Source organism: Ascidia mentula, chromosome 4 (assembly GCF_947561715.1).
Source record: "Ascidia mentula chromosome 4, kaAscMent1.1, whole genome shotgun sequence".
Taxonomy (NCBI): Eukaryota; Metazoa; Chordata; class Ascidiacea; order Phlebobranchia; family Ascidiidae; genus Ascidia; species Ascidia mentula.
In genome coordinates, this window is record NC_138569.1 from 5,106,928 (window position 1) to 5,133,958 (window position 27,031).

A 27,031-nucleotide genomic window follows, 5' to 3' on the forward strand; every position below is an offset into this window, starting at 1 on the left:
ACCAGTTTTTTTTTACACAGTATTTTTAATTATGGCCAAATAGAGAAACCAAAACGGGTCGAAAAGTTTAACGACTCCATGTACAAATTGGCGCCAAAACGCCTCCGGAACAATCGTAGTAGAAAACGTTATGGTACAAAACGGGCGGGGATCGTGGGGACCCGCAGCGGTGCAAAATTACTGTCCTTCACCCCTAATGGTGACGGCGTTGCAAAATAGGCCGCATGCGGTAATACTGTGGACCGGACACATAATCTCCTCTGGTATGTCGAACAAGGTTACAAAAAGTTTAACTGTGGTCCAGTGGCCGTTAGGTGGCGCTCTGGAGTTTTTCGCCCAAAATAGGAAAATTGTCACGAACGAAGTGCCACAAATTACCGGCGGAAATGTCGTCAAAGAAGAACTCACTGGCAGTGCGAATTAAAAGTGCAGACAGCACGCGCCTTTCGACTACAGAAGGTTGTGCGAAATGTTGAATACAAAGTTGCTGCTTTGGTTGTCGATTAAATGTGAAGAGCCACCCGTGCGTTTAGCAAACAAATGCACGTCCCGAGGATATTACTCCGTTAATGTGTCGTTAAAGGGGGATGATAAGCTGAACATGGCACTGTTGGTTGCGAACCGAGCGGGATTACCAATCACGCGGCGCCGCGCGGTATAAACAATAAAAAGCGTAACTCTGGGAAAATAAATCTTTGCGCTGGGGAAACCGATGCGTTTCGTCTTGCAGGCGATTCCGAATTTGTACTATGATACTGACGGCACACGAAGGGTCCACATGCAAAAACCCAGTGGTAGAGCATAGAAAATAATCGCCCGAGTTGCGAACGTAAACCTGCGGCCTTAAAAAAGGAATAAACTATACAAGGGACACACCAGAGTTAAGAACACAGAGCGTTAAAAATAGATTTGCGGTTTTTGGAACGCCGGTGTTACTATAAAATCACGCTACAAAAGGCCACTGAAACTGTTTAAAAAGGCCAACAGGGCCAAAGGCGCAGTTGTTAAAGAGTGCAAAAAGGAAACTGAGGAAAAATAATTTATATGGGTATTAATGTGGGTTAGTTAGCCATTGGTAATAACATCACACTTTTATTACGTGGTTGAGTTTTAAGGAGACGTGCATTTTCCGTTAGGTGGAGTATTGCGTTGCTGGGAAAACAAGTTCGTCGCGGGGGTTGGGACACACGGATAGAAACGAGAGAAATACAAAAAAACAACGCACGGAAACAACGGGCGCCGGGCGAAAGCAGATGATGATGATTTGTCGTCGGGAGCGAAACGCGGAAATGTGACACCTCTGTACAACGCACACTTAAACGAGGAAACAAACGAACGGCCACGAAAATAAGCGGGGAAAAAGTCAAAAAATCAATAAAACCTATTTGCTAACGCGCACTGGGGGTCGCTCGCGAGCACGACAGTATTTGGTGGAGCAGCGGAGCAAACTATTTGCAATGCGTCATGGATGATGTTGTTACGGTCCCTCCCTCCGCCGCCACGTCAAGCCCGCCACCGGCATTCCGCCTCGGCGCGTCGCGGGGCCGGCACAACGTCACGCGCCGTCGGCTTCATTAGTGCGTCACATCATAAGCTCAAATGATCCTCCATAACTGGGTCCGTGACGATATGTGAGGCTTCCAGCATCTGGAGTTCCTCTAGACCCAGGTTGGCCTTGAGGTCATCGCCCGGAAAGTAATCCGATGAGAGGTCAGCGCTCATGTAACCGTGTGACGAAAGGTCTCCCCCGACAAGCAGGTCGCTTTTTCCCGCGTGAGTTTCGTCCACACCTGTTGGGTGACAAACGGGGTGTTTGTAATTATATGCGTTTTAGAGTCGCGTTAATTCTGTTCGCAATATAGGAATTTTCTGTTGGGCTTTCGGCGTCCCGAAACTATTGATAAATTCCGAAATTTGAAATCCAGAAATTCGAACGTTTTTCGAGGCGATTTGCGCCAATTTAACAGAAAATTAACGTTAATGGCGTTAAAAGGTATGAAGAATTATACGACATTTCACAATGCCAAATCACCTACCTAGGTAAGGCACCAAAACTATTACAGATTTACTCGTTCTGCCAATATAGGCCGATTTACAGCAAGGTGGGCAAGGTACTCAGGCAATGTTTGTTATACCTGTGAAAACGATGTCGGGAATCCGGTTAATATTGTTAGGCAGATGTCCGTGTTTCTGTCCATCAGAACGATGTCCGAGCAAGCCGCTTACCCCTGTACGTTAAAACAAAAGTTGGTTAAAACGGGGAACTCGGATTGGGATTAAACCCCAATCAACCCATTACAGTAAAAACTCGTCGATGTCGTAAGTATATTCATATATTGTTTTTTCCCCAAAATAGCAAATTTAATTGCCCGTTTACAAAGGCCGCATGAACTATGTTTAAACTCTATATCTCAGCTCGCACAAAACTTTGGTGAGTAAAGCTACGTGCTAACAAACATAAAATTATCAACAACCAACCGTCCGTTGCTTCTGAAAGTGCGGCGAGGCAGCTGTACATAGGTGGCGCTGAGGAGTGGTGTGGCGATGACGTAGTATCGTTGACCACGTGAATTTGTTCAAACTGTAAAAATAGCGGATTTATAGTAACGATTTGCCGGGAGGTGGAAAGATCCAAAATAGCAGATTTGTAGTATGCTAACCTGGTGCTGTAGAGGCTGTAGGGCACTGGCAGACATTTCTGAGCGATAGTAGGCTTCAGACAGCGCCGGGTTGCTGCCGGTCGTGAACTCATGCTGCAACGAAGGTTGGATTTATTAAAAGGGTTCAACACACAAACTCAGTAATTGTGATTTTTTTGCGTGACGTACAAGTTTTAAGTTGCTACGTAATCCACAATGAGGTCGCACACAATTCGTTGCAAATGTTTTTTGACGTTTCAAGTTCCGAAACAGTTATAAATCAAAACAGAGCAAGTCACTCGGATTAAACAAGTTTACTCAAACGGGCAATATGTGTTCAAATGCTGATAAGAAGAACGCAGTAATTCAGTGGTTTCGATTCTGTTTGGAGATTGCAACACGTTTTTATTTGGGGAAAAAACATAATGACGAAAACACATTTTCCGGACTTTCCTGAAAATTTAAGTAAGTTGACCGAAAGTTTAATGAATTTGCTGATCCAATTTCAAACAACAATTTACACGACAAAAGTTAGTTACAATATTGGTGTAGCATACTACGGGACCCATCAAAATTTCGTAAAACATTGTTAAGTTTGTGATTTAACATCTAAGAAAAACATGCCTTGTCGCTTTGTGGAGCGATGTTTTTAACCGAAAAGTTTGCACACTTAAACCTACAAGTTATTTGGCCCTGACATCGATATCCGGCAACGCTGTTGACTTCGATTAAAAACAATCATGTGCGGGACAATTTAATACGTGTCAAAAAAAAACCAAAAATGTGTGAACGGGACTAGCAGTACACATCATCACATTACGCTACATATAGAACAATTCGGGTTAAGTTGGGATTTCACTGGGCTGTACATACCCGCGGAGAGGTGACCGGTGAGAAGTTGGACTGGCTGTGGGCAGTTGGGGAAGTGGGAGAAGTGAGAGGACTCGTTAGTGATCCCTGAGTTGTTCGGCTTTGCTGGTACTGCTGGTGGCCCACTTTCGAGGCCGCGTTGACGTCCACGCGCAACGGGTGACCGGCTGCAATTCAATAAAAGTTTCAGCGTACTTTTAGACGCCATGAGTAACGATGGTTTTTAGGTTGTTTTATCACCGGTTTTTGGAAGTTAACGATTAACTTGGCGATAATACGGCTGCCAAGATAAGGGTCACTTCGACGTGCTTTTTCCTGACAAAGGATCGGCTTCTTCTATTTTATCGGTGACGTTTAGAGGGTTTGAGTTTTCCCAAAAGACATTAAACATTAACACGGGCAGCAAAGAAGGGAAGGAAAAACAGGACAGGTTTTGATGACGTCATGTAGCTTATCAACATTGAGGTAAACTTTTTAAAAATATTAGTAAGTGAAGCAATCGGGGTCGACGTATATAAAGGACGTCAAGCGATATACAAATGTTTTGGATTAAAATTACAAAACAAGTGTGTTTACCTGTGGAGTCAACATTTTGCTGAGGCATATGTCTTTGCATTGCTCCCTGCTGACCCTGAAAATAGTGTAAACGCATTGGATCAGCCAACTGACAAAGTTTATTTAGGTGTTTACTGTTTCAATCCTTTCTTGACCACAGTTGTGTCGTAATGCAACATTGGTTAAATAAAAAAACACGTTTACTCTTTGCCGGAAGGTAATAGAAATTTGAGAGCTCTTCATACATTTCTGTGCACCCCAACATGATACAAATCAATATACCTGCATGTTTCTTGCATTCTGCGCATGTTGAGGGCTGCCTGAATGATCTTGATTTTGTAAATTCCAACCCTACAAGCAAACATATCCAATTATCAGATAGCCCTACATCCCATTGTATTATGTCTCACCCTGCAATTAGGTCCATGCAAAAATTTTAGGAATGACTTCAATTTATTTGTATAAAAAAATCACAATATTACAATGTATAAAAAATAACTACATTTGATGTAAAAAAAACCTTGCATATACACTCATTCTAAATGCAATTGATCAAACCTTTACAAGCGTTCACGAGTGCAAAACCTTTGTATAGCCTGTGTACCTTCCACAAATTTTGACATGAAACACAATGCAACTTACCCTTCCATCCATTCCCTGTTGCATGGAAGCCTGATTGTGATGAGAAGAATGCATGTTTGTTTGCTGGGGGTAGGGGTAAATATAACTGCCCCCGATTGGGGGACTCTTCATCTCTGTTTTGACCCCAGACATTTTGGGTGATGTTACATTGGGGTTTCTTATTCTTTTAGTGTGTTCTGGTGACCCCAGACTTAGGGGACTCGGGCCGGGACCGTTGTGGGTGTGCCTGCGGGCCCGGTTGGGACTGACTGGGGTCCTCATGCCACTTCCTGCAAAGCATATTGGAATAAATCCACATGGACTTATAATCAACTGCATACTTTCATGTTTGGTAAGATAATACACTGGAGATCTTAAAGTAGTAACAAAATTAATCAGAAGATTATCAAATTGAGAAAAAAAATTTATAAACCATAATTTGGTGTTTTAAATTAAGACATGTAAAGGTAAGGGACTCAAAGCAATAACGTTACTAAATTTTCAAAATTTGAATGTAAGCAACAAATTTTTTCATATTTGGCTCAATGACCCTTCTGTATTTTACTACATTACACCTAGTATAAAAAGATTGTTGTAATAAAAACAGTCCAGCCATAAGCCTAACACAGCACATCTAAACCAAAACCACTTTATATTAATATTTCATTGACAAGTACCTGTGCTCGCCAAAACAACATCCTTTAGTTTCCCAACAACTGCCAACAATAGACTTCCACTGCCGTCATATAAGGCCCCATGATCATCTAAACTTCTACTGACTACCGTACACAAATCAACAAAAGCTGCCTGGCTATGCTTTATGGCCTCGTCATTAGCTAAAGCATCTGTAAACTGAATTGCGTGGCCACTGGGACTGATGCGAATATCTGACCTTTTTGGTTTGTAGGCTTTAGCAATCATCTGTAACTCTTGCAAAATCTTGGCAAGTTTAACCTGGGGTAACTGTGTTGTATCTGAACAAAGATACAAGTACATAAATTTGACACTGCCGCCTGCCAAGAATTTGAAGTGAAAAATATATATATATTATAAGTTAAAATAGTTAACATACCCTTTTCGTAATTCAAAGAACTTTTTTTACATGCATCAACCCATAGGTTGTAACAGTTTCAAAGCTGCTTGGGGCTTTTTTAACATGCTATTATGGCTACATAGAAACAGCAAGCCCAAAGAAAAACAAAAATTACTATAAACAGTCAAAGCATCTTACTTTGGACGCACAAACACATTCTGTAAAACTGTTTTATTATTTCAGTGCTGAATAGTATTTCTTTCATGTGCATTAAAGGATCAAAAAGTTTTGTTCTACCACTGCTAACTTGACATAACTTTGGCTGCAAGTATGATTTGCTTCAGTGATAATAGGTGTAACTGGCCACTAAACCATATTTATCACGACCACTAAACCTAAATGTTGATCTACCTTTTCTTGACTAAACAAACATCAATAGTACTGGTACAATGTAATCATGGATTGGAAAAAATGTACAAACCTCCCATATGCGGTATTGCAGATGCCGCAGGCAAATTTCCAGTGCTCCGTGCGGCCTGGTTGTACATTGAGTGGCTGTTGTTTTGTGCTTGTTGCTGTTGTTGCCCATCATCATAATCAATAGGGTTTGAAAGGGGTGAAGGAATATGGAGGTTGGTAAGATCTAGTTCAATAGAATTTTGTTAGTAACAAAATAATCCATCATATTCGGTAAGTCAAGATTAGAAGCGTACAAATTATGAAAGGTGAAATTTTACCATTAAGTGGAAATGTAACACGTGGCTAAATATGTAAAATGTGTGTTTAAAACATATTCAAATTGTTGGCATTTTGTGCAAAATAAAAATCGAGATTAAAAAGAGTGTAAAATAAGTAAAGAGCATTTGGAGAATTAGTTTTCCACTTTATGCATGGATAAAAGGCAGACAATTTTACATCATGATATAAAATGTTGTCATTATCAGCACTGTGGGGTATTAAAAAACAATTTATATAACTTTTATCAATATTCTGCATTACCCAATATTTACTGGCAGATATTGAGGTTAGTTTGACTGATAGTGCAATCTATCACTATCATAATGTTACATAATTGCCGCAATATCCTTTTTCACTGTAGACCAAATGAAGGTATATAGCAACATGTCTGTAATTGCCACGATATTAAATGGTTTAAGATTTTGTTTCCTAGGAAATCACGTCTAAAGACAAATGACCATTTGGAAAATTTGTCTAGTTGGAAAATCTTTTACTTTGGAACACAAATCACAGATTTCCTCATAATTCTGAGTATAAAGAGACTGGCCCATATTGTTATTAACATTGTCATGTTTAAAAGAAAACATTTCGGCAAAAACTTATGCCATCATCAGTTTTAATGACGCGGTCGGTGTAGCTCCATCATTATAAGGTGCTGACCTTTTACTTGAAAAATGCTTCATATCCTTTATCAAAACTGTTTTTTTTCTTCCACAACAAAAAAAATGGCCTAATACTCTACTTGACACTTTACACCATGTGACACTGTGACCAGGAATATTTTTTTTAAATGCTAACATATTCACAATACTTTTCAAGTTGGTTTTGGTTCCAATGTGTTATAAAACGTAAAATGCACCTGGTAATGATCCTGTGTTGTTGCCAATCTGAGTGACATGTGACAGAGAGGGACTCATTGACACAGGATTGTGGGATGGGACCCCATTGCCACTCAGGGGCATTGTGGATCCATCTCCTCTTAACACGCTATGAACATCTCCTTGGACAACACTAGACAAAATACAAAGTTACATGGCCAGTTAACTTTGAAACACTAATACTTTTAACAAAAAAAAGTTTTGACCACCGTAGTATGTTTATGACAGTAAAATTTATAATTGTCAAACTACCCACTCTAATAGACAGTCATTCAAAAAGCCACAAACTATTTGTAACAACAAAAACAACATATTAACTTACTTAATGGTTGGTGTTGCTTCACAAGACTTGGGTCGATTACCAGACTGCAGATCATGCTGCAATTTTTGTTTGTCAAAGACAGTCTTGTAGGGGGGGACATTGCCAAAGTTGCTGTCCACAAGATCTATGAAGGAATAAACACTTTTAGTTTGAAGCAGTTTTTCACAAACAGTGGATTAGTTAAGTGGACAACATTAGTAACACATTAGTTTTCACAGTAGGAGGCTAATTTTTGTCAATGGAAATAAATTACCGTGCTTGGCCAAGACCATTATTATGGGCTAATTAATTACAAGTCATAGGTGTCCTTTGGGCATTTATACAGTTGCAATATACAATATACAGTGTAAAAATGGGGGAAGTGGCTTTATCTGTTTCTGTTATCTGTCTGATTAAATACATTATTTTGAAAAAAACTCACTTAAAATTAGGATTTATATTGTATATAGATATACATACATTGTGAAAACAAACACTAAGAAAATATTATTTGTAGAACACAGGACAATGTAATGGTTGGTTTCAATCATTCAGGAAACCACAACTTATTGAAACAAAAGGATGTTGCCATTGGATGGTTTATTGTTTGGAAAACACATAACAGGTGAAGAAAATTTGGATGGTATACATTTTACTTGGCAGACCAGCCCTCATTGGTCATTATAACTTATGGCTGTAACTTACTGGGATATTTATTGTTGAAATAAAAGAGCAAGGGTGTCTTTTTATGTGTTTGCCAGGAGCGATCTATGTGAATTTTAACAACTAAATTAATCTCCGACTTTAACAACCTATCAAAAAAGAGGAAACAATTTTTGATTGTTATTAGTAAGTGCACATTCTTAGGCGTTCATCATGCACATGTGTAGACACCCCCATAAGCCAGCAGCTTGCATTTGTGAATAATTTAACATCCGAGTACAGTGCTAGCCAGATTGGTGGTAAGGTCTCAAAATCATTATATTGACACCATGTCAATTCAATTTCACATGTGCAAGATGAAACCAAGTTGGTCCCAAGGCCTTCCAAGGATTCAACAAAAGTAACACATGAAATTTGATAATTATTCAAATGAAAACATGTCGATAAAATGTTTTCAAATATTGAAATTCAGACAAAAATATGTATCTACCAAAAATGTCATTGCAAGGACAAGGTGTTTGAATTGGGGTCACACTTTTCAGTAGCAATTATATACATAGACACAAAACATAATGGTCTACTAGTCTTACCTCGCCGAACTTGATGGTGCATTGGCATGTTGCCAGGGTTAAAGGGATCCTGTTGGTTTGGATTCATGGCGCTTTGGTGCAGCGCAGAATCTGAGTTGGTTCTGGACAGAGGGAAACTGTGTGGTGTGAACCGTGTATGGCACCGCATGGTGAGTAGCAGGGGTAGTAGTAGTAGTGCAGGCAACAGGCAAGACACCACAAATCAATGCATTGAAGCAGGAACCACAAACAAACAAACAAGCAAAATGAAAGGTGATTATCTAGGATAGAGAATTCACACACTATCACAGGGGTGTCCACAGGGTAGCCAACGACAGCATTTCAAATGGCCCTTGGGTTTAGTTATTAGGTTATGTTGTCTGGATTAAGCTTTTGGGTGAAAGCAACTTTACGCAAAAGCTTTCCATCGAACTTTGTGTACCACCAAAGAAGAGTTTATACACTGGCATAACTCAAGTCCCATTAGGTCTTGGCACTTAATAACTTTAATAGAAAATAAACGTATTTATATTATATTTGTTACCGTTAAAAACTGTAGGAGAAACGCTGGCATGCAGAACTGATTAAAATTGGCCTTTATTACAAAAAAGTTGGACACCCCTGCACTACAGGCTACAATGTAAACAAGGCGGTCTACTACATACGATCAGGGTTTTGAGAACAGACAAAATCATTTGAGATAATTGCAATACCCATCAGACACTTGGGGATTAGAATTATGAAACCAAAGGTTTAAGATATAGATGTTCAAAAGCATGAAACAATTATGTACTACCTGTGTGTATAAAATATATCTGAGCTAAAATCAACAACAAAAAATGAGAACTTTGTCCTTCATAGTAAACAACCATTTCAAAACTAATTCGCTAAAGAGCAAAAACCAATTTATGTAATCACGTAAAACAAAATCAAACACCACTGTTAACACAACTTTTCACTTTCAGTTCAGCGATTTCAGCTAAACATATTTTAGCACACATGCAAAATGATGTCACATCTGGAAAATCAAAATCATTAAAAAATGATTTGTGCAATACATGCATTTGACGCTAACATACAACTACCTACAAAGCATGTTGAAATAAGAACAAAAAACTTATACATATGTATACAGTATACATGTATATATGTAAAAATGTTTGTGACTTCCAAGTGATACTTGATATTAGGGATTCCTTAATAATAACAAAATACACACAATTCAAATGTAATTTAGGTCCGCACAATTACAAATGCAAACAAATTGCAATTCATGTTCACCTTGGATGCATAATTGAAAAATTAGTGTTTTTTACCAATTTTGGGTAAATATTTAAAAAATGTTCAAAAGTATTATATATATAACATGAAAGCACGAATGTTCGAAAATTGTGTTTTGTATAAACCATAATGCACATGTTTACCAAAGCAACCTTACTGAGTATTTACACTTGTTTTTTTGCGTACCTTCTCCAGTTTGACTCTGGTGGTGGGGACAAGTACGGGTTTGTATATTGGCCTGGCATAGGGTCGAAGTAACCTGGCCTATGGCGGTCAAATGGCATTACCCGCCGATGAGTGTAGGGACGCATTCTACTGTCAATTCGAACTGGGTGTCTCATTGGATGTTTCATGTCATCAAATCCCCCAGGATGCTAGAAACATCACTCACAGTTTATTTAACAGTATAATAAACATAAAAACATATCTCAGCAGTGTGTAAAGACTTTGGCTGGGTGAGCAAGCATTCCAACAAATTTGCACCCACACAAAAACCCTAACCCACACAAAATAATCCCCCGAAACAATGTTCACACAGTAAACTAGATTAAACAATTCCTGTGGAAAAGAACAAAGCTTTACCTGTAACTCCATTTGAGGGTTACTTGCAATTTGATTGACATTTGGTAATGATCCACCCAAGTAGGGTCGTAAATAGGATGGTGGATGGGGGTTCAAGTGGGTTTGCGGGGCTCTCGGAGGCTGCAGAACACAAATTTATTTGAGTTTAAAAGCACTGATATTGATAAAACATTTACATATTATTATGATGTGCAATTTTGCTGCATAATTACTAAAAAAAAGGTGAGGTAATGGAAATTGGGTCAGTGTACACCCTAAAAAGTAATCTTTTTATTTTATTTGAAACCAAGCAAACTTGTAAGGCACAGTGAAATAACTAAAACGCAAAAAAAACACTATTTTTATGTTAAAGTCCTATTATTTCTATTTCATGATAATGAATTAGTTTTAAACACAAGATTTGCTTTAAACTTCATTTATGCTGGCAAATTTTTTGTGGTTAGCATCAATCCAAACTTAAATAAGACAAATGTAGCCTATGTTCAATGTTATTTTATATTGATAAATTCAGCTGAATACAACTGCATTTAAACGTTCGAAAATCGGTAACGACCAGACTTAATAGTTTCCTTTTTTTGCTTAACACCACCACTACAAGAGAAATCGGCAAAACGGTATTGTGTAAACACTGCTGCTAACGCACCATAACCCTCGTAACTGACACTTCTTGCATAATCCGTTCAAAGGCCGCTGTTTCTTCTGCTTGCTTCTGATTGTGCAGAGCAATCTTCTCCGAAAATTTCCGTGGATTCGCCATTTCGGCCGTCTCCAGAACGGACGTAATATTCCGTAAAACCTGACAGCTAGTATTCTCTGTTTTCGGCTGAGCTGTTCACTATTCCGTCAGAAAGTATCCGAGCCAAGAGGCGCCTAGACCAGCCAATTATCGCCCTCCTATTGATCACATGACCTGACGTGATAGTATGTAAGTGCGATTAACACCAGAAAATTACGCGCGGTGTCGCCCTTGCGGTAAAAATTCGTGATTTTCGTGAACACGAACACGTCTGCATAACGAATGTAGTTGCTGGAAATTGTTTGTAACAAGCTCTTTACAGAAAGTCGCATGTCCAAAAAAACACTTCTACTTGACATGAGGTTTAATTTGCAAAATAGTTTGTCATGTTTGGCTTGGGTCGTTTGGAGATTTGTTTGTAAACAGACATCGATCGAACAAGCACTTGTTTTCGTTTTAAAGCCGAGGAGTTGCAGAATTTGTTTTGTGACGTTACCACCGATAAGGTAATTAATCGCTGTCAACTTGTGTATAAATTCGGAATTTGTACCAGTTTTTTTATTTTTGATATTTGGCAGTAGCAGAAACTTATCGGATTCGCTATTTTAGTGAAGCGTCTTCAAACCAGCTGCGATGTTTAGAATATCCTTGTCCTTGTTGATTTGCTTGTTTCAGTAGTGAATTCATGTACATAATTTTATGTGTACGCTTTCGGTTATTTGTTTGTTGCATGGAAAACGTAACGCCTGTCATAAAAACAAACGGTTAGCGACATTATACCGACAGCGGCGCAATAAGATTGATCTTGGAGCTCGCCATCATGAGCAATGATCTTTCGCGGGGTAGATAACCAGAAATGTGTATAACCTGACTGATGTGTTGGGTGTTCGCCGCTCGTGGGTGCTAAGGCAACGGGCAGAATAGCTTAGTCCATGCGTCACTTCAGACTGATTTTTTGCGTGTCGTTCATGTTTGAATACATGTACAATTGTGATGTTATGGTTTCTTTGGTGCTCTAGGTTGGAAGTTATTTCTCTTGTTTATGTGGATACTAGCATGTATAACCTTACAAACGTAATATATTCGCGTTTTATTGTTTGACGTATTTTGTGTTATGTTTTTTTCATACATCCTCTTTTGTATTACTTTGTTTAGGCTGTGGTAAACGTCAAGAAACATGTAATGTAGCTGTTGTTAATTAAAAACAAAAAAAGGGAAACAAAATTCTGCATAGTCTTTTCAAATGGACAAACTGTTTTGCTTCAAAGCAAAGGAAAGAGGTAATATATCATAGCTTACACGACAGACATGTTAAAAAAGTAACTAACATGGTTTTGTTATTACAGAGGAACAAAGAGATCTCATTGCAAATGATGTGGAATACAATGCGAAGTTTGAATATGCGGTATGATCACCTTCTTATAAACTTGTTAGATTTATTCTTTCTTGTGAAGTTATTTAAAAAAAACACACATTAAATAATTGTATGGCATTAGGTAAACATTCCATAGCCTTCCGCCCTGAAAAGCATTTTGTTTCCGAGTAAAATTTGTTTGTACGAATTATAGTAATAAACTCAGTCATCTGAACAGTTCTCAATTAAGCCATTGTATTATTGCAGAACAATGAGATCAAGACATCCAGATACACCTGGTATAACTTCCTTATCATTAACTTGTGGGAGCAAATGCACCGTGTTGTGAATATATATTTTATTGTTCTTCTTGTACTTCAGGTAAGTTTTTGTCAGCAAGTGTTATAATTATAATTTGCCCAGAAGTTAATTGCATAACATGCTAGAAATAAAATTAATTTATATTTAATTTGTTTTAGTACATACCACAAATTTCTTCATTGAACCCGACCACTACATTGATTCCTATTGTGATCGTACTTGCCATCACAGCTGTAAAGGATGCTGTTGACGATATTGTAAGTTTTATTCCACTTTATTAGCAAACTGATTATTTTTGGATTCATTCAGCTTTTCGTATCCTAATTTTGGTTTGTTCCTATTCTTTGCAGAATCGCCACAAAAGCGATCATTCTGTCAATACACGAAAATCAAGAATCCTCAAGGATGGAGAGTAAGAATTTTTTTTTTTATTTTTAACTTGTTTTCGTTTATACTACATTAAACAGCCTATGTTTTATATTAATACAGTGATAAATTGCTCAAGGTATTAAAAGTATTTTAGTATTATTGAAACTTTTATCAAAAGACAAAACCTTTTATTATTTAAACATTTTATACTCAGACTGACCAGAGAACAATGGAAACACATCAATGTTGGGAATGTGATTAAACTGCGCAACAATGAACATGTTACAGTAAGTGTTGCTTGCGTTAGTGCTTGTTGAACACATTCAAAACCCCCATTGCATCCCACTGTTCTGCAGCTTCCTGTGATGGCTGCGTATTTGTCATTTTTCCTATTAATCTTTTTTCATGACCGAGTGGACATTTTCTGCGTATGTTTCTTATGTGTCAAGTTATATTTTATGTTATTTCATTATTTTGCACTTACATTAATAGATAATTGTAGACATTTATCTTTGAGCTGTAGTTTCCATGCACCTATGTACAACTTCCCAACTGGTTGTGTTTTTTCAAATCATTCCAGATTCTCTTCTTTATCATTGATAGTTTTATGGGTTGTACACTTTTCACTCATGTTGTTTCACTCGACAGGCTGACATGCTGCTTCTTTCATCAAGTGAGGAGAACCACTTGGCTTATGTGGAAACTGCTGAACTTGATGGGTTAGAGTTTTGTGAATAAATATGTTGTACAATTTCCATTAGCTTGTAATTTGTTTAGTTCTACCTTTTGCTACCTGCAATAAGTATAAAATTTGCAACTAAACTGCCAACTAATGATTTTAACCTTGGGTGTGAAATACAAGTGAGAGTGTGTATTGTTGCTTTGCAGTGAAACCAACTTGAAAGTGAGACAAGCATTGCCAGATACAGGAGAAATGGAGGAAGATATCCATAAACTCTGTCAGTTTAACGGTAAGTGTTACACAGTACAGAAATGTGCGTAGGCTTCACAATGTGCCACTCACAGTACAGGAGTCAGGATGTTCGTCTTTTCTAGACATATATATTTTTGATGTATCTTGTATCTGGTGGTTGTCCATTGTGTATGTACAATTAGTACTTCATGTAAAACTGCACATAGGTTTTTACCCATTTTCTCTTTTGGAAAATACAAGTTGTTTTTTGTTAAGTTGTGATTTTCAAAAATCAAATCCGTGGTTGTAAAAAGTGTTTAGTTGGTAAACTATTTTACAGACTGAATACCATAACTGCAATTTCGAGTTTGAAAGATTAAGTGACCAAAGCTAGGTTTTCCCCCTAGGAAATTATGGCCTTGGGCAATATAATGCATTTATAGATTACAGAGAAAACCGACTTGCCTTTAGGGCAATTTCCTGTCACATTTTTAATAACAATTGTTTAAATTGATTGATAAGTGTTTTTTTCTTTATCTTTAAATAAACCAAAAAAAACTTGAATGTTTCCAAGAAAGGTGACATTGGTATGTCAAGCAAGCACAAATGGGTGACCAAACGTAGACCAGTAGCTCAGCGGCTGTAAAATTGTCATGAAATATTTATGTCTTTGGTTGTTAAAAGGTATTTTATTATTTCCAGGTGCTGTAAAATGTGAAGCACCAAACAATCACTTGCATAAATTCACTGGGAACTTGTACTGGAACAACGAAACCTTTCCAATCGACAACCAAAACATTCTACTCCGTGGGTGTATCCTGCGCAACACACAATGGTGTTACGGTCTGGTTATTTTTGCTGGACCAGAAACGAAACTTATGCAAAACACAGGCATGTGACTACATAATAACAATCAGTGACAAATTGTGTAAATTAAGTATGTTATGTTAGTGTTTTCAGCACCGTGGACCAGTTTCTTTCTTTCAGATGTATGTTATCAATTTGAATATTTTTATTTATCACTTTTTCTCATAATGTTTGTGTATTTACTCCAGATGTTACATAAGCAATTTTAGGCTGTTTATCGATGGCTTTTGCTTGTTAATACATCAAAGGCACTGTCCGCATCTAATTTTCTGCTTGGTTACCAAGTGTTTGTTGTTTCCAGGCAAGACGATATTGAAGAGGACAAGTATTGAACGATTAATGAACAAACTTGTGTGGCTGGTAAGTACCAGACCAAGTCATTTAAACTGTCATCCATATTCATGCCTTGAGCGTTAACTTAATGTGCTTTTGCCACAGCAGTGTGTCACATTCTGCTAAAACAGTCTAAATAAATTTTAGATTTTTGGTTTCTTGCTGTTGATGGCCATGATCGCAGCGATTGGAAATAGTGTGTGGGAAGCAAATACTGGAGTTGTAAGTGCTTTTGTAACCGAGAAACTTCATAAAATGATCCACAGTAAACATCAGTGTCTCGATTCCTGTATGAGTCACTGTTTAAATATTAGCCAGCCTGGTTATGCTTGGTCTGTAATAGCTACATTGACAAACCTATACAAGCATTTTCAACATTGGCAATAAATTCATCCCCGAAGTTGACCTTGTTAACATTCTGGCTTCTCGACAAATTTTTAGTGAGTTGGTGATATAGTTTCCCAAAAGTTTGTTTTGTTGCATTGGAATTTTATTAAACATCACAGCTTTTACAAGGCCACCTTGAAACATCCTAAAATAGTACAAATTTACAAAAACGTTTCTCTGATGCCATGATAACCTGTCCCTTTTTGTGTGTTATTAAATGTGGACAAAATCACATTTCTAACATATTCTTTACCATCATTGTGACCCTAATCTATCAACTTTTAACAATTTGTTCTCACTCTCATGTTGTGCTTTTTAGAACTTTCAGCTTTTCATGCCATGGGAAAGTTACTCAACAAACCCACAGATGTCAGGGTTTCTTATGTTCTGGTCGTACATCATCATCCTAAATACTGTTGTGCCCATCTCCTTATATGTGAGGTAACTCATATTGTACCACTTAGTTTTATATTTCACTTAAACGTAATTTTCGTTGGGCTTCTTGACAGTTGGTCATTTGTAATCTGACCCTGTAACCTATATGTACTTAGTGCTTCCGCCCACACTCTGCTAGTCCAAATGACTGACAGTAAAAGCTGCATTTCACAATATGATTGTCTAATGGAGCAAGATCTGTTATTCACTTAAAATCCTCCAAATTTTACTGCACATTTTTACATTATTTGTTGTACTGTTGTGATGTTCAATTAATCCATATTATTTGCTTTTTTTTATCTTAACAAATGACATTGAAACCTCACCCTGATGTCATTGTATCTTTTGTGCTTGCCAATTATTATTACACAGCGTAAATGCTTATCTTATGTGTTATGAAGCCTATCAAAACTTTTATTTAATTTTTTTATAGTGTTGAGTTTATTCGACTTGGCCAAAGTTTGTTCATTAACTGGGACAGACTCATGTATTACGATAAGAAAAATCTGCCTGCAGTGTCCAGAACAACAACTCTCAATGAGGTTGGTATAAACCAAATTGCCATATCATACTTGTACCACATGCCATAAAGTGGTGGGGAGCATTTAATTAATTTATGTACATTAGCTTAAATTTAGTAACTGTGTTTCCGATTAATGACTGCGCATTGTATATGATAATGTAAAATAGTGGTGGCGTGTCTGTTATGATTTGTATGATGATTTCCTTATACACGATGCCAGTCAAATCACTTAACATGAACTATTGTTTAAATATAATATCAGTTGCATATTATGCCACAATATAGTTTCCTTACCCATTTAAACCAGTGCACATTCTCGACAGGAATTGGGCCAAATTGAGTACGTGTTTTCGGATAAAACAGGCACTCTAACACAGAACATTATGGAGTTCAACAAATGTACCATAGCAGGTCACAGTTATGGGGAACCAAGGTCTAAGGATGGGAAAATGGTATATCCCGAAGAGGTGCATGGTTCATTTCATTCGATTTCATTCCATTCACAATCATGTCCTTGTTGCATTTTCTAAAATATTTGATATCGTACATTTGATTTGGCATGCTCATTGCAGTTAGATTCTCATTTCCATTACAACACATAAGTTTGGATCAGTTTTCATTCATGAGCATTGTCATAGTTTGTAACCACAGCAAGGCCTTTCTTAGCTACAACTCTTACAAAATTCAAATAGCCGACTTTCTGTCAAAAAACATTAACGTATTGTTTATTCCACCAACTGATCACATGTCATATGTCCACACTTTGTTAGGTTTATTTTGACAGCAGCGACTGTAACACAATATCTTACAAAATTGTAATAATCATGTGGTGCTTGCAACTCCTATGATATTTTATTATTTAGTTTATTCACTTGACAAAATTATTTTGTGTTTATGTTGTTAAAAGTGAATGTATTAGAAAGGGATTAATGTGGAAATCAAACTACTAATGTCATGCCCACAACGTGTCACTGACTGTGGCTTCATGCACGACTGCATTTGTTTTAAATTCTAACACGCCCTTTGCTTGTTTTAGGAAAATGTGGTTGACCTCACATACAACGACTTTGCTGAGCCCAACTTCGAATTCTACGACAATAAGTTGGTTGAAGTAATTACATCTGGGGATGATGACTGTGCATTATTTTTCCGCTTACTCGCCATTTGCCATACAGTGATGCCTGACGAGTCACCTGATGGTAAATATCACGGCCCATTGACTAACTTGTTCCACTCTTAACCTTTCCCTTTGTTATTCGATGACCCAAACCCAACCCATGTTACCAAAATGAATCAGATATGGTTAACTAGGTGCTGTGTTTGTATATCAGTATTTTAATGAACATATTTGCTGAAGACTCTTATCACAGTTCAAAAATAATGTAGTATCAGACAAAAATTTAAAAGGTTTGGACAGTTAAAATACATTGTCTTAGTATTAACACCATTACAGCACCTTCTTACAATAGACCCAATATCACACTAGCAGTGGATAATTACTCATATCTTCCTGTTAACCTTTTTCTTTGGAACTTTTCACAGGAAAACTTGTATACCAAGCCCAATCACCGGATGAAGGTGCCCTTGTGAATGCGGCACGAAACTTTGGTTTTGTGTTCAAGTCAAGAACGTATGACACAGTCACTGTGCTGGAACAAGGTTAGATTTAAGCATTCAAATTAATGATCGATCTTGTTTCCAAAGTGATATTTTGTTTTGTGTTTAATGAATAAAATAAATTTGTTTTGAAATATTCGACATACACTCATAAGTCATGTAAAAGGCATTAAAAGTGAATATTTGCTTCTGTAAACGCAACGTTAAGCTTTTGTCAAACCATATTTTTTTACCAGACTTCAAAGTTATCATTTCTAAATGTTTAAATATGATTTCAAAATTACTTGTTTTTCCTTTTCTGTTCAGTACCCACCACAAAAGCTAAATAAATTTATGGTTTAGACTAAAAACGGATTTTGTAAAGTATTTTGTCATGTTAGTTTTCCAAAACCATGAAGCATAGCAGCAAAACTGCCATTAACCTTACAGCATCTCAATATATTTTTAGGGAAACCTGTAGAATATAAGGTGTTAGCAATCTTGGATTTTGACAACGTCAGGAAGCGAATGTCAGTGATCGTGCGAGATCCACAAGGTAACAGTGGATTTAAGGAATGTAAGATGTTAAATTTTTAACCAGGGGTGAATTTATCTCCAGGGAAAATTTCGTTAATGTGCAAAGGAGCGGATACAGTGATTTATGAGCGATTGAAACAGGACACAAATGTAGAACTCAAGAAAATAACTACAGAACATTTGGACGTAAGAATTTATATTTATCAAAACGTTGGATTGGTTGCAGAGTTTTGTTGTAAAATGAACATTATTTTTGCAGGATTTTGCTGGTTCTGGTTTGCGAACTCTTTGTTTGGCGGTTAAAGATCTGGATGAAGAAGTTTTCAATGGTAAATTATTTGTTTTGATTAGTAATAAATCGTCAAATCATTTCATTTGTTATTTACATTTTCTAATTGATGTCATTGTAGAACACTAAAAAGTAGGCAAATCCGAGAACTTTTCCAAGTTCAAACCAACAAACAAAATGTGCCACTTTTGTTTATGCCACTACTGTTTTTTATTAGTTTGGAAACGAGCACATGACGAAGCCAGCACAGCACTAGAAGACCGCGAAGATAAGTTGAACGCAGTGTATGAGGAGATAGAGCGAGACCTCACACTGATTGGTGCAACTGCCATTGAAGATAAGCTTCAAGTAACTTCTGTTTCTTGTATCAGAAAATCTGTCTTAAATTTTTTGACTAATTGACGTAATGTCCATCTTTGTGGTGTGTTCAGGGTATTCTGTTTTTGTAATTTTTTAGCAAACAGTTCATGAAAACCTTGCAAAACAAACGACTTAGGACTTAATTAAGGAAGTTGTTGTACAGTTTATAGTTGAAAATAAGTATTTTTATGTGTGTTTTTATTGGTCAAATTGAAGGGCCATAATAGGTTAGTGCAGTAAAAAACATTGGCGGTGAATTTTACTACATTTGCACTAGGATGGAGTGCCAGAGACAATAGCAAACCTTGCAAAAGCAAACATCAAGATTTGGGTTTTGACTGGCGACAAACAGGAAACTGCCATCAACATCGGTTACTCCTGTAACATGCTCACGGAAAGCATGAAAAACGTCTTTGTGTTATCTGGATATGACTTAGAAGAGGTAAACTCATCTAACCGCATTTATAACCAAGTGTCACTTTTGTAAAAATCAGGGGTGGATCCAATAATTTTTTGAAGGGGCAAAACTAATTATGACGTAATAGCAAAAGACAAAGCATGCTGGTAGAAAAGTAAAAGAAAACTGTTTTATCTGCCACTGCAGCCGATTTTTTTCTGGGGAGTTGATGACCCCTATTCCTTCCTCCTGAGTCTGTCACTTATAACATGCATTACATTTTTTGTGTGTGTTCTCAAGTATGATTTTATGTTTAGCTTGAAAAGAGCATTCAGGATGCTTTGGACGATATCGACCAACCGGTAGTGCCGAAAAATGAAAATGTAAACCAGCCAGGTCAAAGGAGTCCAGTAAGCAATCCCCTCATAGCTAGATACTTTTTGCCTTAAGTTGCTTTTTAGAAATAGTATTTCTGGCAGAGTGCTTGCACCCCTCTCACTTATTCACCGTTCTGTACAATCAGCAACCATATACAATGACTCAAACTTCTTTTTATAAGATTGTTAACACTTCAAAAGTTTCCAACGGACAGGCCGAGATCTACCCCAACCCAGACAATGAACCAGACACATACGGCCTGGTGATTGGAGGACACAGTTTAGTAAGTCTGCATTATTGGTCAACGCCACTGATAATATTGTTAATACTCATTTGGAAAACATGCAAAAGATGCTGGCATTACTTAAATTGAGTATTGCACTAAATATTTTTTTTCAGGTGTATGCGTTAGATGGAAAACTAGAATTAAAGTTTTTGGAACTTGCCTCGCACTGCTCTGCTGTTATATGTTGTCGAGTCACACCACTCCAAAAAGCCAAGGTAGTTGACCTGGTTAAAAGAAACAAAAATGCGGTGACCCTTGCTATTGGCGATGGGGCTAATGATGTGAGCATGATCAAAGGTAAGCCTGTGGAAATGTTCACATAAATACCATTTTGAAAACCTTGATTTGTGCAATTTATGATGACCTTGTACATGGTTTATATTTTCAAAACAATAACTCTCGAAATTATGGTTTATGTTCCATTAAGTTTTGCATTAGACAAGTTTTGGATTTTCGGTACCATTGTAACTTTACTACACTTTTTGCCTTCAAGTTATTAATGTAGCACTCATACATCACACCACATTCAGGTGCAGCATTAATACTTGACATTTTTTCAGCTGCTCACATTGGTGTTGGAATCAGCGGAGAAGAAGGCACACAAGCTGTGCTCTCATCTGATTTTGCTCTGGGGCAGTTTAGGTACTTGTACTCTACTGTATTGTTTATCATGCTCAGCATGGTAAATACTTTGTTTTTGTTTAGGTATTTGGAGCGATTACTGCTGGTGCATGGCCGGTGGTCTTATGTGCGCATGTGCAAGTTTTTAGGTTATTTCTTCTACAAGAACTTTGCATTTACCCTGGTGCAGTTTTGGTATGGCATCTTCAACGGTTTCACTGCTCAGGTATAATCTTAAAACACGAATTAGAAAAGATGTGTATGTTTTCCAATTGTCGAAATCCACTTACTCAAATAACTACCAAACAAATATATATACTTTTTCCTTTGTGAATATCAGGGCTTTTAGGTGTAACTATTGCCCAGGACATCTGTTAATTGGAAATCTTTAAAAATTTTCTGTATCAGTTGCTGTTACCCACCTGGTTTGTTCATTTGAAACAAGTGTTTTATTAGCACGAGTCTGTTTTGTTAAAATGGTTGTGGACAACCTGAATGTAAACATTCTGTTGCTAACGGACTGAATGTAAACTTTTACCCAGCTAAAAAAGGCCTACATGTTTATGTTCATTTTAGGGACTTCTGCTGTAACTGATATATATTTGAAAGCTGCCTTTTACTCTACAGAGCATACATGAACCCTGGTTTGTTGCATTATATAATGTTGCCTACACCTCATTCCCAGTGCTCTGTGTCTCATTGTTTAATCAGGTAGTCAGGTCACCATTTGTACCACACCGTATGCGTGAAACAGTCATTTTTACTCATCACACTAACCCCGTACCACATCCGTAACCGACGTACTTCTGTTTTCTGTGCTGTCTCCACAAATGTGTTTTGAAGTTGAGCACCATATGTGTTGGGTGTTTTATGAGTTTCTTTAGAAGTGATATTGGTTGTACAAATTGAAGCAAAATAATTAGGTCAAAACCTATACTTATTTTAGGTGAACGATGGCGTATAAATGCTTACTACCCCTTGCTACATGTTTAGAGGTTAAAATAGGATTAGTAGTAAGTAATTCTTACTCCAATTTTCTCTTGTACACAGTCGACCTATGATGATTGGTTCGTCACACTGTACAATATTGTGTACACGTCAACACCCATTTTTATCCTAGGTCTTCTTGAGCAGGTAACACTGCCAAATGCAGTGGCATAATTTTGCAAGGATTGGTGGTAGAATGCCTTGGTGACTGACAGCTTAATGAAATTCTTTTTCCTTGAGGGAATGCAAAACCCTAAATTGCTTTTTCTGGCATGCAGTGGCATTTGATGAATAATAGGAATGCTCTAGAATATTATTCACAATTGATTTCATTGTAATTTGGTTGTTGTTTGGTCTGACTGAGAAATGTCAATTGCTGATGTTGTGCGCAAATACTATTTTACTTGACAGACGCAATTAATAACTTGGTGATTTGAGCTTTTGTTTTAATACTTCATAACTGATGAATATCCGTGAGTAAAAACAATACGGTTTGGTGTTGTAATTTTCTGCATGCTTGCATTTTGTGACAATTTTCTGATTTTGATCCTTTCTTTGCTTATTTTCATCACATCACTACCTTCATGTAGCTTTGCATGCATTACATAGTTTGTAAAAGTAGCAAGCATACCAATGCCTTTTTTTAAATGTTTTCTGTTGAAACTTTAGGATTTGGATGATGAGTATTCGATCCGCTATCCAAAACTCTACCTTCCTGGTCAGAAAAATGAGTTGTTTAATATTCCAATATTTCTGAAAAGGTAATTTGGAATATATTAATGTTTAAAGTTGTATGTTTATTTTTTCAAGCTTTATGTCTGATTAAATTTGCCTGTACACAATTCTTCCACATTGCTTTGACCGAATTACTAATAATTGGAACTGAAAATTGTACTTTCAACTTGGGTCCGGTTAGTCCAGGGTCGTGAGTTCAAACCTCACCGGGTGCTTGAATTCGCAAATCTCGCTCCGACTTGACGCAAAAATTAATATGCCAACATTAATATAATTTTATTTATGACTTCTATGCAGCATCCTTTGGGGCATCATCACCAGCGTCATCCTGTTTTTTATTCCGTACGGTGCGTATGCTGAAGGATTGGCAGCTTCTGGTCTTGACATGACTGATCGCCAAACTGTATCCACTGTCATTTCTACTTGTCTCATACTGGTGGTCACTCTACAGGTATAAATAACACCATAATTTGGTCCCCAGTTGTATTTGTGGCTTTTTCATAAATACTATATGTATATTTTTTTTTGCATAATTTCATAAATTAGTTTGATTACAAACTGAGAAATGTTGATAATTGTATGAAAATTTTGCCTTCAAGTGCTATGTGCTGCATGCAGTTGTGTTTCTTTTTGTCCGTTTAACTTCTGTGACCGTATTTTAATATCTATTTCTTTTTAAACATACTAGGTTGCACTTGATACTTCATTTTGGACACCGGTAAACCACTTCTTCATCTGGGGAAGCATCGTCATTTTCTTCATCTTCACATTTGCCCTGCACAGCGATGGGCTGTACAACCTTCTCACAGACCAATTCCCATTTGTTGGTAAGTGCTTATTTTGATGTGTTAGTTCTATTAGCAAATGCTTGCATTGTTAATTTCTGAGACAGCTCAGAACTGTATATGTGTAAAATTAACAAAAAAGGTTTTTCTATATTAGTTCAAAAACAAAGAGACAGCTCATTTGTTATTTATTCAAAAAAAGATATTTCACCGAATAATAAGTCATCATCAGTTTCAGCAAGTTGTTCAATTGGTATCTTGCAATATGGCACATTAAGACAACATGCCAAATACTACAAGATCCAGTGTGTTTTTAAACTGCAACACATTTAATATTGTATACGCATTTCTCTACAGTGATCGTGTTACATTCAAATCACACAATGTTCAAAAAGTTTTTTTGTATTACAAGGTGTTGCAAGCAATGCTTACAGCTTCTGGTCCACATGGTTCACCTTATTTCTGGTTGTTGCCATGTGTATTCTTCCCATAGTTGCTATCAGGTTTATTCGAAGCCAGATGCGTCCAACATACACTGAAAAGGTACCAGTACTTTGCCTTTTTCTGCACGAGCTAGGGACTTTGTTGGACTTTTTCTTATTAACAAATTCCAAATTAAGTAGTTTCAGAGTATGTGATTTACCTTTCGAACACGTTTTAAACAGGCACTTTTGCATAAAAATATATGGCGTTGTCATTTAATAGCACAAAACTGTCTTTTGGCTTTCAGTTTTAATTTATATGTCCTTCAGTTATTTCATCTGTGTCATTTGAAGCCATTAACTGTTCGCCTCCTATCAGATTCGAAAACTTCAGATCAAGGAAAAGAAAGAGGCGAAGTTAAAATCAGGTGTAAGCATTTCGACCCTGGATCGATTCCGCACCAAATTCCACATCAACCGTCGCAATTCCCGCCCGAAATCGGGTTATGCGTTCTCCCATGAGCGTGGCTTCGGAAATCTCATCACCACTGGGCGAATGAGCATGAGACGACGACAAGGTTCTACCAACGAAAACTCGCCGCAGAAGGTTGTCGGGGAAAGGCACTCCTCGCAATCCCACAGCAGGGACGAAGGTGTGGTCGTCACAGAGTCTTACAAAGAGCTGCCTGTTTGATATCGACAGGGCATAAAGTACGTGAATTCCCTTGAAATTTTGAGAAAATTCACATAACTTTGCCACGAAAAACGTGAAATTAGGATTTATCTAAGTTAATAATGTTACATTTTAAAGTAGTGCAACAGCAAATATTACCAATACGTACTAACGAATACGTTGTAAAAAGTGTAATACATACGATTGTGTCATGCCATGCACAACACTTGTATGACGGTTCCAACTCCTGCCATTTACTATTCAGGAAAGACAAGACCTATTGTGTAGTATAAGTATGTTTACCTACCTCTTGATATGTCGTTCAACTGTGTTGCCTTATCACTGAAAAACTATCACAAACATTTACGAAATACGGTTTTCACGCACAGTATGCCTTGACCGTGTAACAAGAATATTTTTATTTGTTAATGTCACTAAACGACATTTCTTGACACAATCTTGAGTTGTTTTTATTTTAACGTACTAATAGTATCACGTTATTACTATGCTTCAACTATTACTCTTTCAGAATATTTGTATGTATGCTTTGTCCGTGTAACAAGAATATTTTGATTTGTTAATGTCACTAAACGACATTTCTTGACACAATCTTGAGTTGTTTTTATTTTAACGTACTAATAGTATCACGTTATCACTATGCTTCAACTATTACTCTTTCAGAATATTTGTATATTAGCACTTTAATTTACGTACTAATCTCTTATTTTACTTCTTGTGTTTTATCATGTAAATATGTGGCTATTTCTCCGCCAGATGATATATTCTTTCGTGCTTTTACGCCTATCTAGGTCGCCCAACAGCTACAAATTCAAATATTGTTGTGTTAGCGAAGCAACTAACGGTTTGATGACTTAATTTAACTTCAAAATTGTCGATCGTTGCTTTGATTGCACTACGTCAGGTGCTGACAACAGTATCCTTGAAAAATACGCCCGATACCAAATTCCTTCTTGTTGAACTAACTCTAAATGACCGCAAAATTCTCATTGTGTGAATCGTAGAAAATACGTTGAGATAAGTTACATAAGTTTTACTGTTGTGTGATTATCGGTGTTGCCCTGTACGTGGTTGGGACACAATTCCACGTTAAAACATCAACTTTTATAAGCAGTTGATGTCCCATGGTTTCATGGGTTGGGTTGGGTGTTTACTCTCATAGGTCCGTCATGCTCTTCAAACAAACACGTGTTTGCATTTATGTGTAAGGCTTGTTTGCGCTATGTGGCAGGGCATTGGTACTGTTTAATTTTTAACCTTTCTTCCTTGGGCTCCATACATGTATCGGTGATTGAGACATAGTTGTGAGAGGTACTGGTTATAAACTTGTCATCGGCTTTCAGGGTGTTTTCGTCATGCGTTTAGAACTAAAAGATTTAGTTTTCAAGTTGCGACTCATAAGGTGATATATACAGCAACATGTGAATTCGGTTTTAATGGTAACGCGCTCCGTTATGGTGTTACAATAATTCATTGAATGTTTTTCTCTTTTCACGAACACTCGCCCTCACCCGAAGTTTGCTTAAGTTTCTGTTGCAAGTTGGATTTTTTTGTTTACGTTGGGGTCGTTAGTGCGTAGCCTATGCCTATAACTTCCTGTATTCTGTGAAGTTGTGTTCCCCTGCGTTGCTTTTATAGACGAGCCCTAAACTGTATAGATTACCAGCTTGATGCAATTGCACTTTTTGTGCACTGTCGGTTCTGCTCTTGCACTAAACTGTTCGCCTTTTTCACGTTACCGCTGTTTTTTATCAATTATCGCCATGCAAATGGCTGTTTAATAAATGCTTTTCATCCATAAGTTACTTCACGAGGACAAAAGTTGTTAGACAGGCAAGGGTAGATGGTAAGAGTGGATATGTAAGTGGCTGAGGGTTAAGAACATTCAGTGGAAGAATAGGTGATGTAATAAATAGATTAAAATAAGTGGAACGCATGTTAAGTACAGAATTTTTTCCTGTTTTGTTTGTAATCCCGTT

At 37.2% G+C, this 27,031-nt stretch overlaps 2 protein-coding genes across 6 annotated transcripts; one reads left to right on the top strand and one right to left on the bottom strand.

Annotated features, from left to right (window-relative positions):
- Positions 1-5: 5 nt before the first annotated feature.
- On the bottom strand, positions 6-11,569 carry LOC145898651 (CREB-regulated transcription coactivator 1-like). 3 transcript variants are annotated; one of them, XM_082987191.1, is made up of 15 exons: positions 11,380-11,569; positions 10,731-10,850; positions 10,335-10,522; positions 8,889-9,004; positions 7,657-7,780; positions 7,316-7,467; positions 6,200-6,361; positions 4,707-4,975; positions 4,347-4,415; positions 4,086-4,140; positions 3,513-3,676; positions 2,661-2,753; positions 2,479-2,581; positions 2,136-2,228; positions 6-1,790 (listed from the first exon to the last, which is right to left on the bottom strand). In XM_082987191.1, exons 1-15 carry the CDS (start codon positions 11,485-11,487, stop codon positions 1,588-1,590), a joined length of 2,019 nt encoding a protein of 672 aa, XP_082843317.1. In that variant the 5' UTR covers positions 11,488-11,569; the 3' UTR covers positions 6-1,587. The 3 variants fall into 3 exon arrangements, with proteins under 3 accessions (XP_082843317.1, XP_082843316.1, XP_082843315.1); XM_082987190.1 differs by having other exon boundaries at positions 8,889-8,989; positions 11,374-11,569; XM_082987189.1 differs by having other exon boundaries at positions 11,374-11,569.
- A 1,050-nt stretch (positions 11,570-12,619) lies between these two features.
- On the top strand, positions 12,620-26,851 carry LOC145898925 (phospholipid-transporting ATPase ID-like). Of its 3 annotated transcripts, none has more exons than XM_082987595.1 (32): positions 12,620-12,746; positions 12,813-12,871; positions 13,088-13,201; positions 13,300-13,398; positions 13,492-13,553; positions 13,725-13,797; positions 14,159-14,229; positions 14,399-14,481; positions 15,126-15,314; positions 15,592-15,650; positions 15,771-15,845; positions 16,330-16,451; positions 16,879-16,987; positions 17,292-17,435; positions 18,005-18,167; positions 18,511-18,627; positions 19,034-19,120; positions 19,184-19,287; positions 19,361-19,430; positions 19,608-19,738; positions 20,028-20,192; positions 20,465-20,557; positions 20,707-20,808; positions 20,925-21,108; positions 21,372-21,453; positions 21,517-21,658; positions 22,483-22,566; positions 23,089-23,180; positions 23,452-23,605; positions 23,843-23,981; positions 24,352-24,482; positions 24,741-26,851. In XM_082987595.1, the coding sequence occupies exons 1-32, from the start codon at positions 12,710-12,712 to the stop codon at positions 25,053-25,055; spliced, it is 3,651 nt and encodes a 1,216-aa protein (XP_082843721.1). In that variant the 5' UTR covers positions 12,620-12,709; the 3' UTR covers positions 25,056-26,851. The 3 variants fall into 3 exon arrangements, with proteins under 3 accessions (XP_082843721.1, XP_082843722.1, XP_082843723.1); XM_082987596.1 differs by having other exon boundaries at positions 17,292-17,420; XM_082987597.1 differs by lacking the exons at positions 22,483-22,566; positions 23,089-23,180; positions 23,452-23,605; ... (1 more) ...; positions 24,352-24,482; positions 24,741-26,851 and adding an exon at positions 22,060-22,476.
- Positions 26,852-27,031: the final 180 nt, after the last annotated feature.

Excerpts from the sequence above, each read along its gene's own strand:
- LOC145898651 (XM_082987189.1), bottom strand. The coding sequence starts at position 11,487 with ATGGCGAATCCACGGAAATTTTCGGAGAAGATTGCTCTGCACAATCAG. Across the intron at positions 10,523-10,730 it reads ACCCTCAAATGGAGTTACAG|CATCCTGGGGGATTTGATGA; the intron begins GTAAAGCTTTGT and ends TGATGTTTCTAG. Across the intron at positions 1,791-2,135 it reads TCCCGACATCGTTTTCACAG|GTGTGGACGAAACTCACGCG; the intron begins GTATAACAAACA and ends GTCACCCAACAG.
- LOC145898925 (XM_082987595.1), top strand. The coding sequence starts at position 12,710 with ATGGACAAACTGTTTTGCTTCAAAGCAAAGGAAAGAG. Across the intron at positions 19,121-19,183 it reads GATCGTGCGAGATCCACAAG|GGAAAATTTCGTTAATGTGC; the intron begins GTAACAGTGGAT and ends ATTTATCTCCAG. Across the intron at positions 23,982-24,351 it reads AGACCAATTCCCATTTGTTG|GTGTTGCAAGCAATGCTTAC; the intron begins GTAAGTGCTTAT and ends TTGTATTACAAG.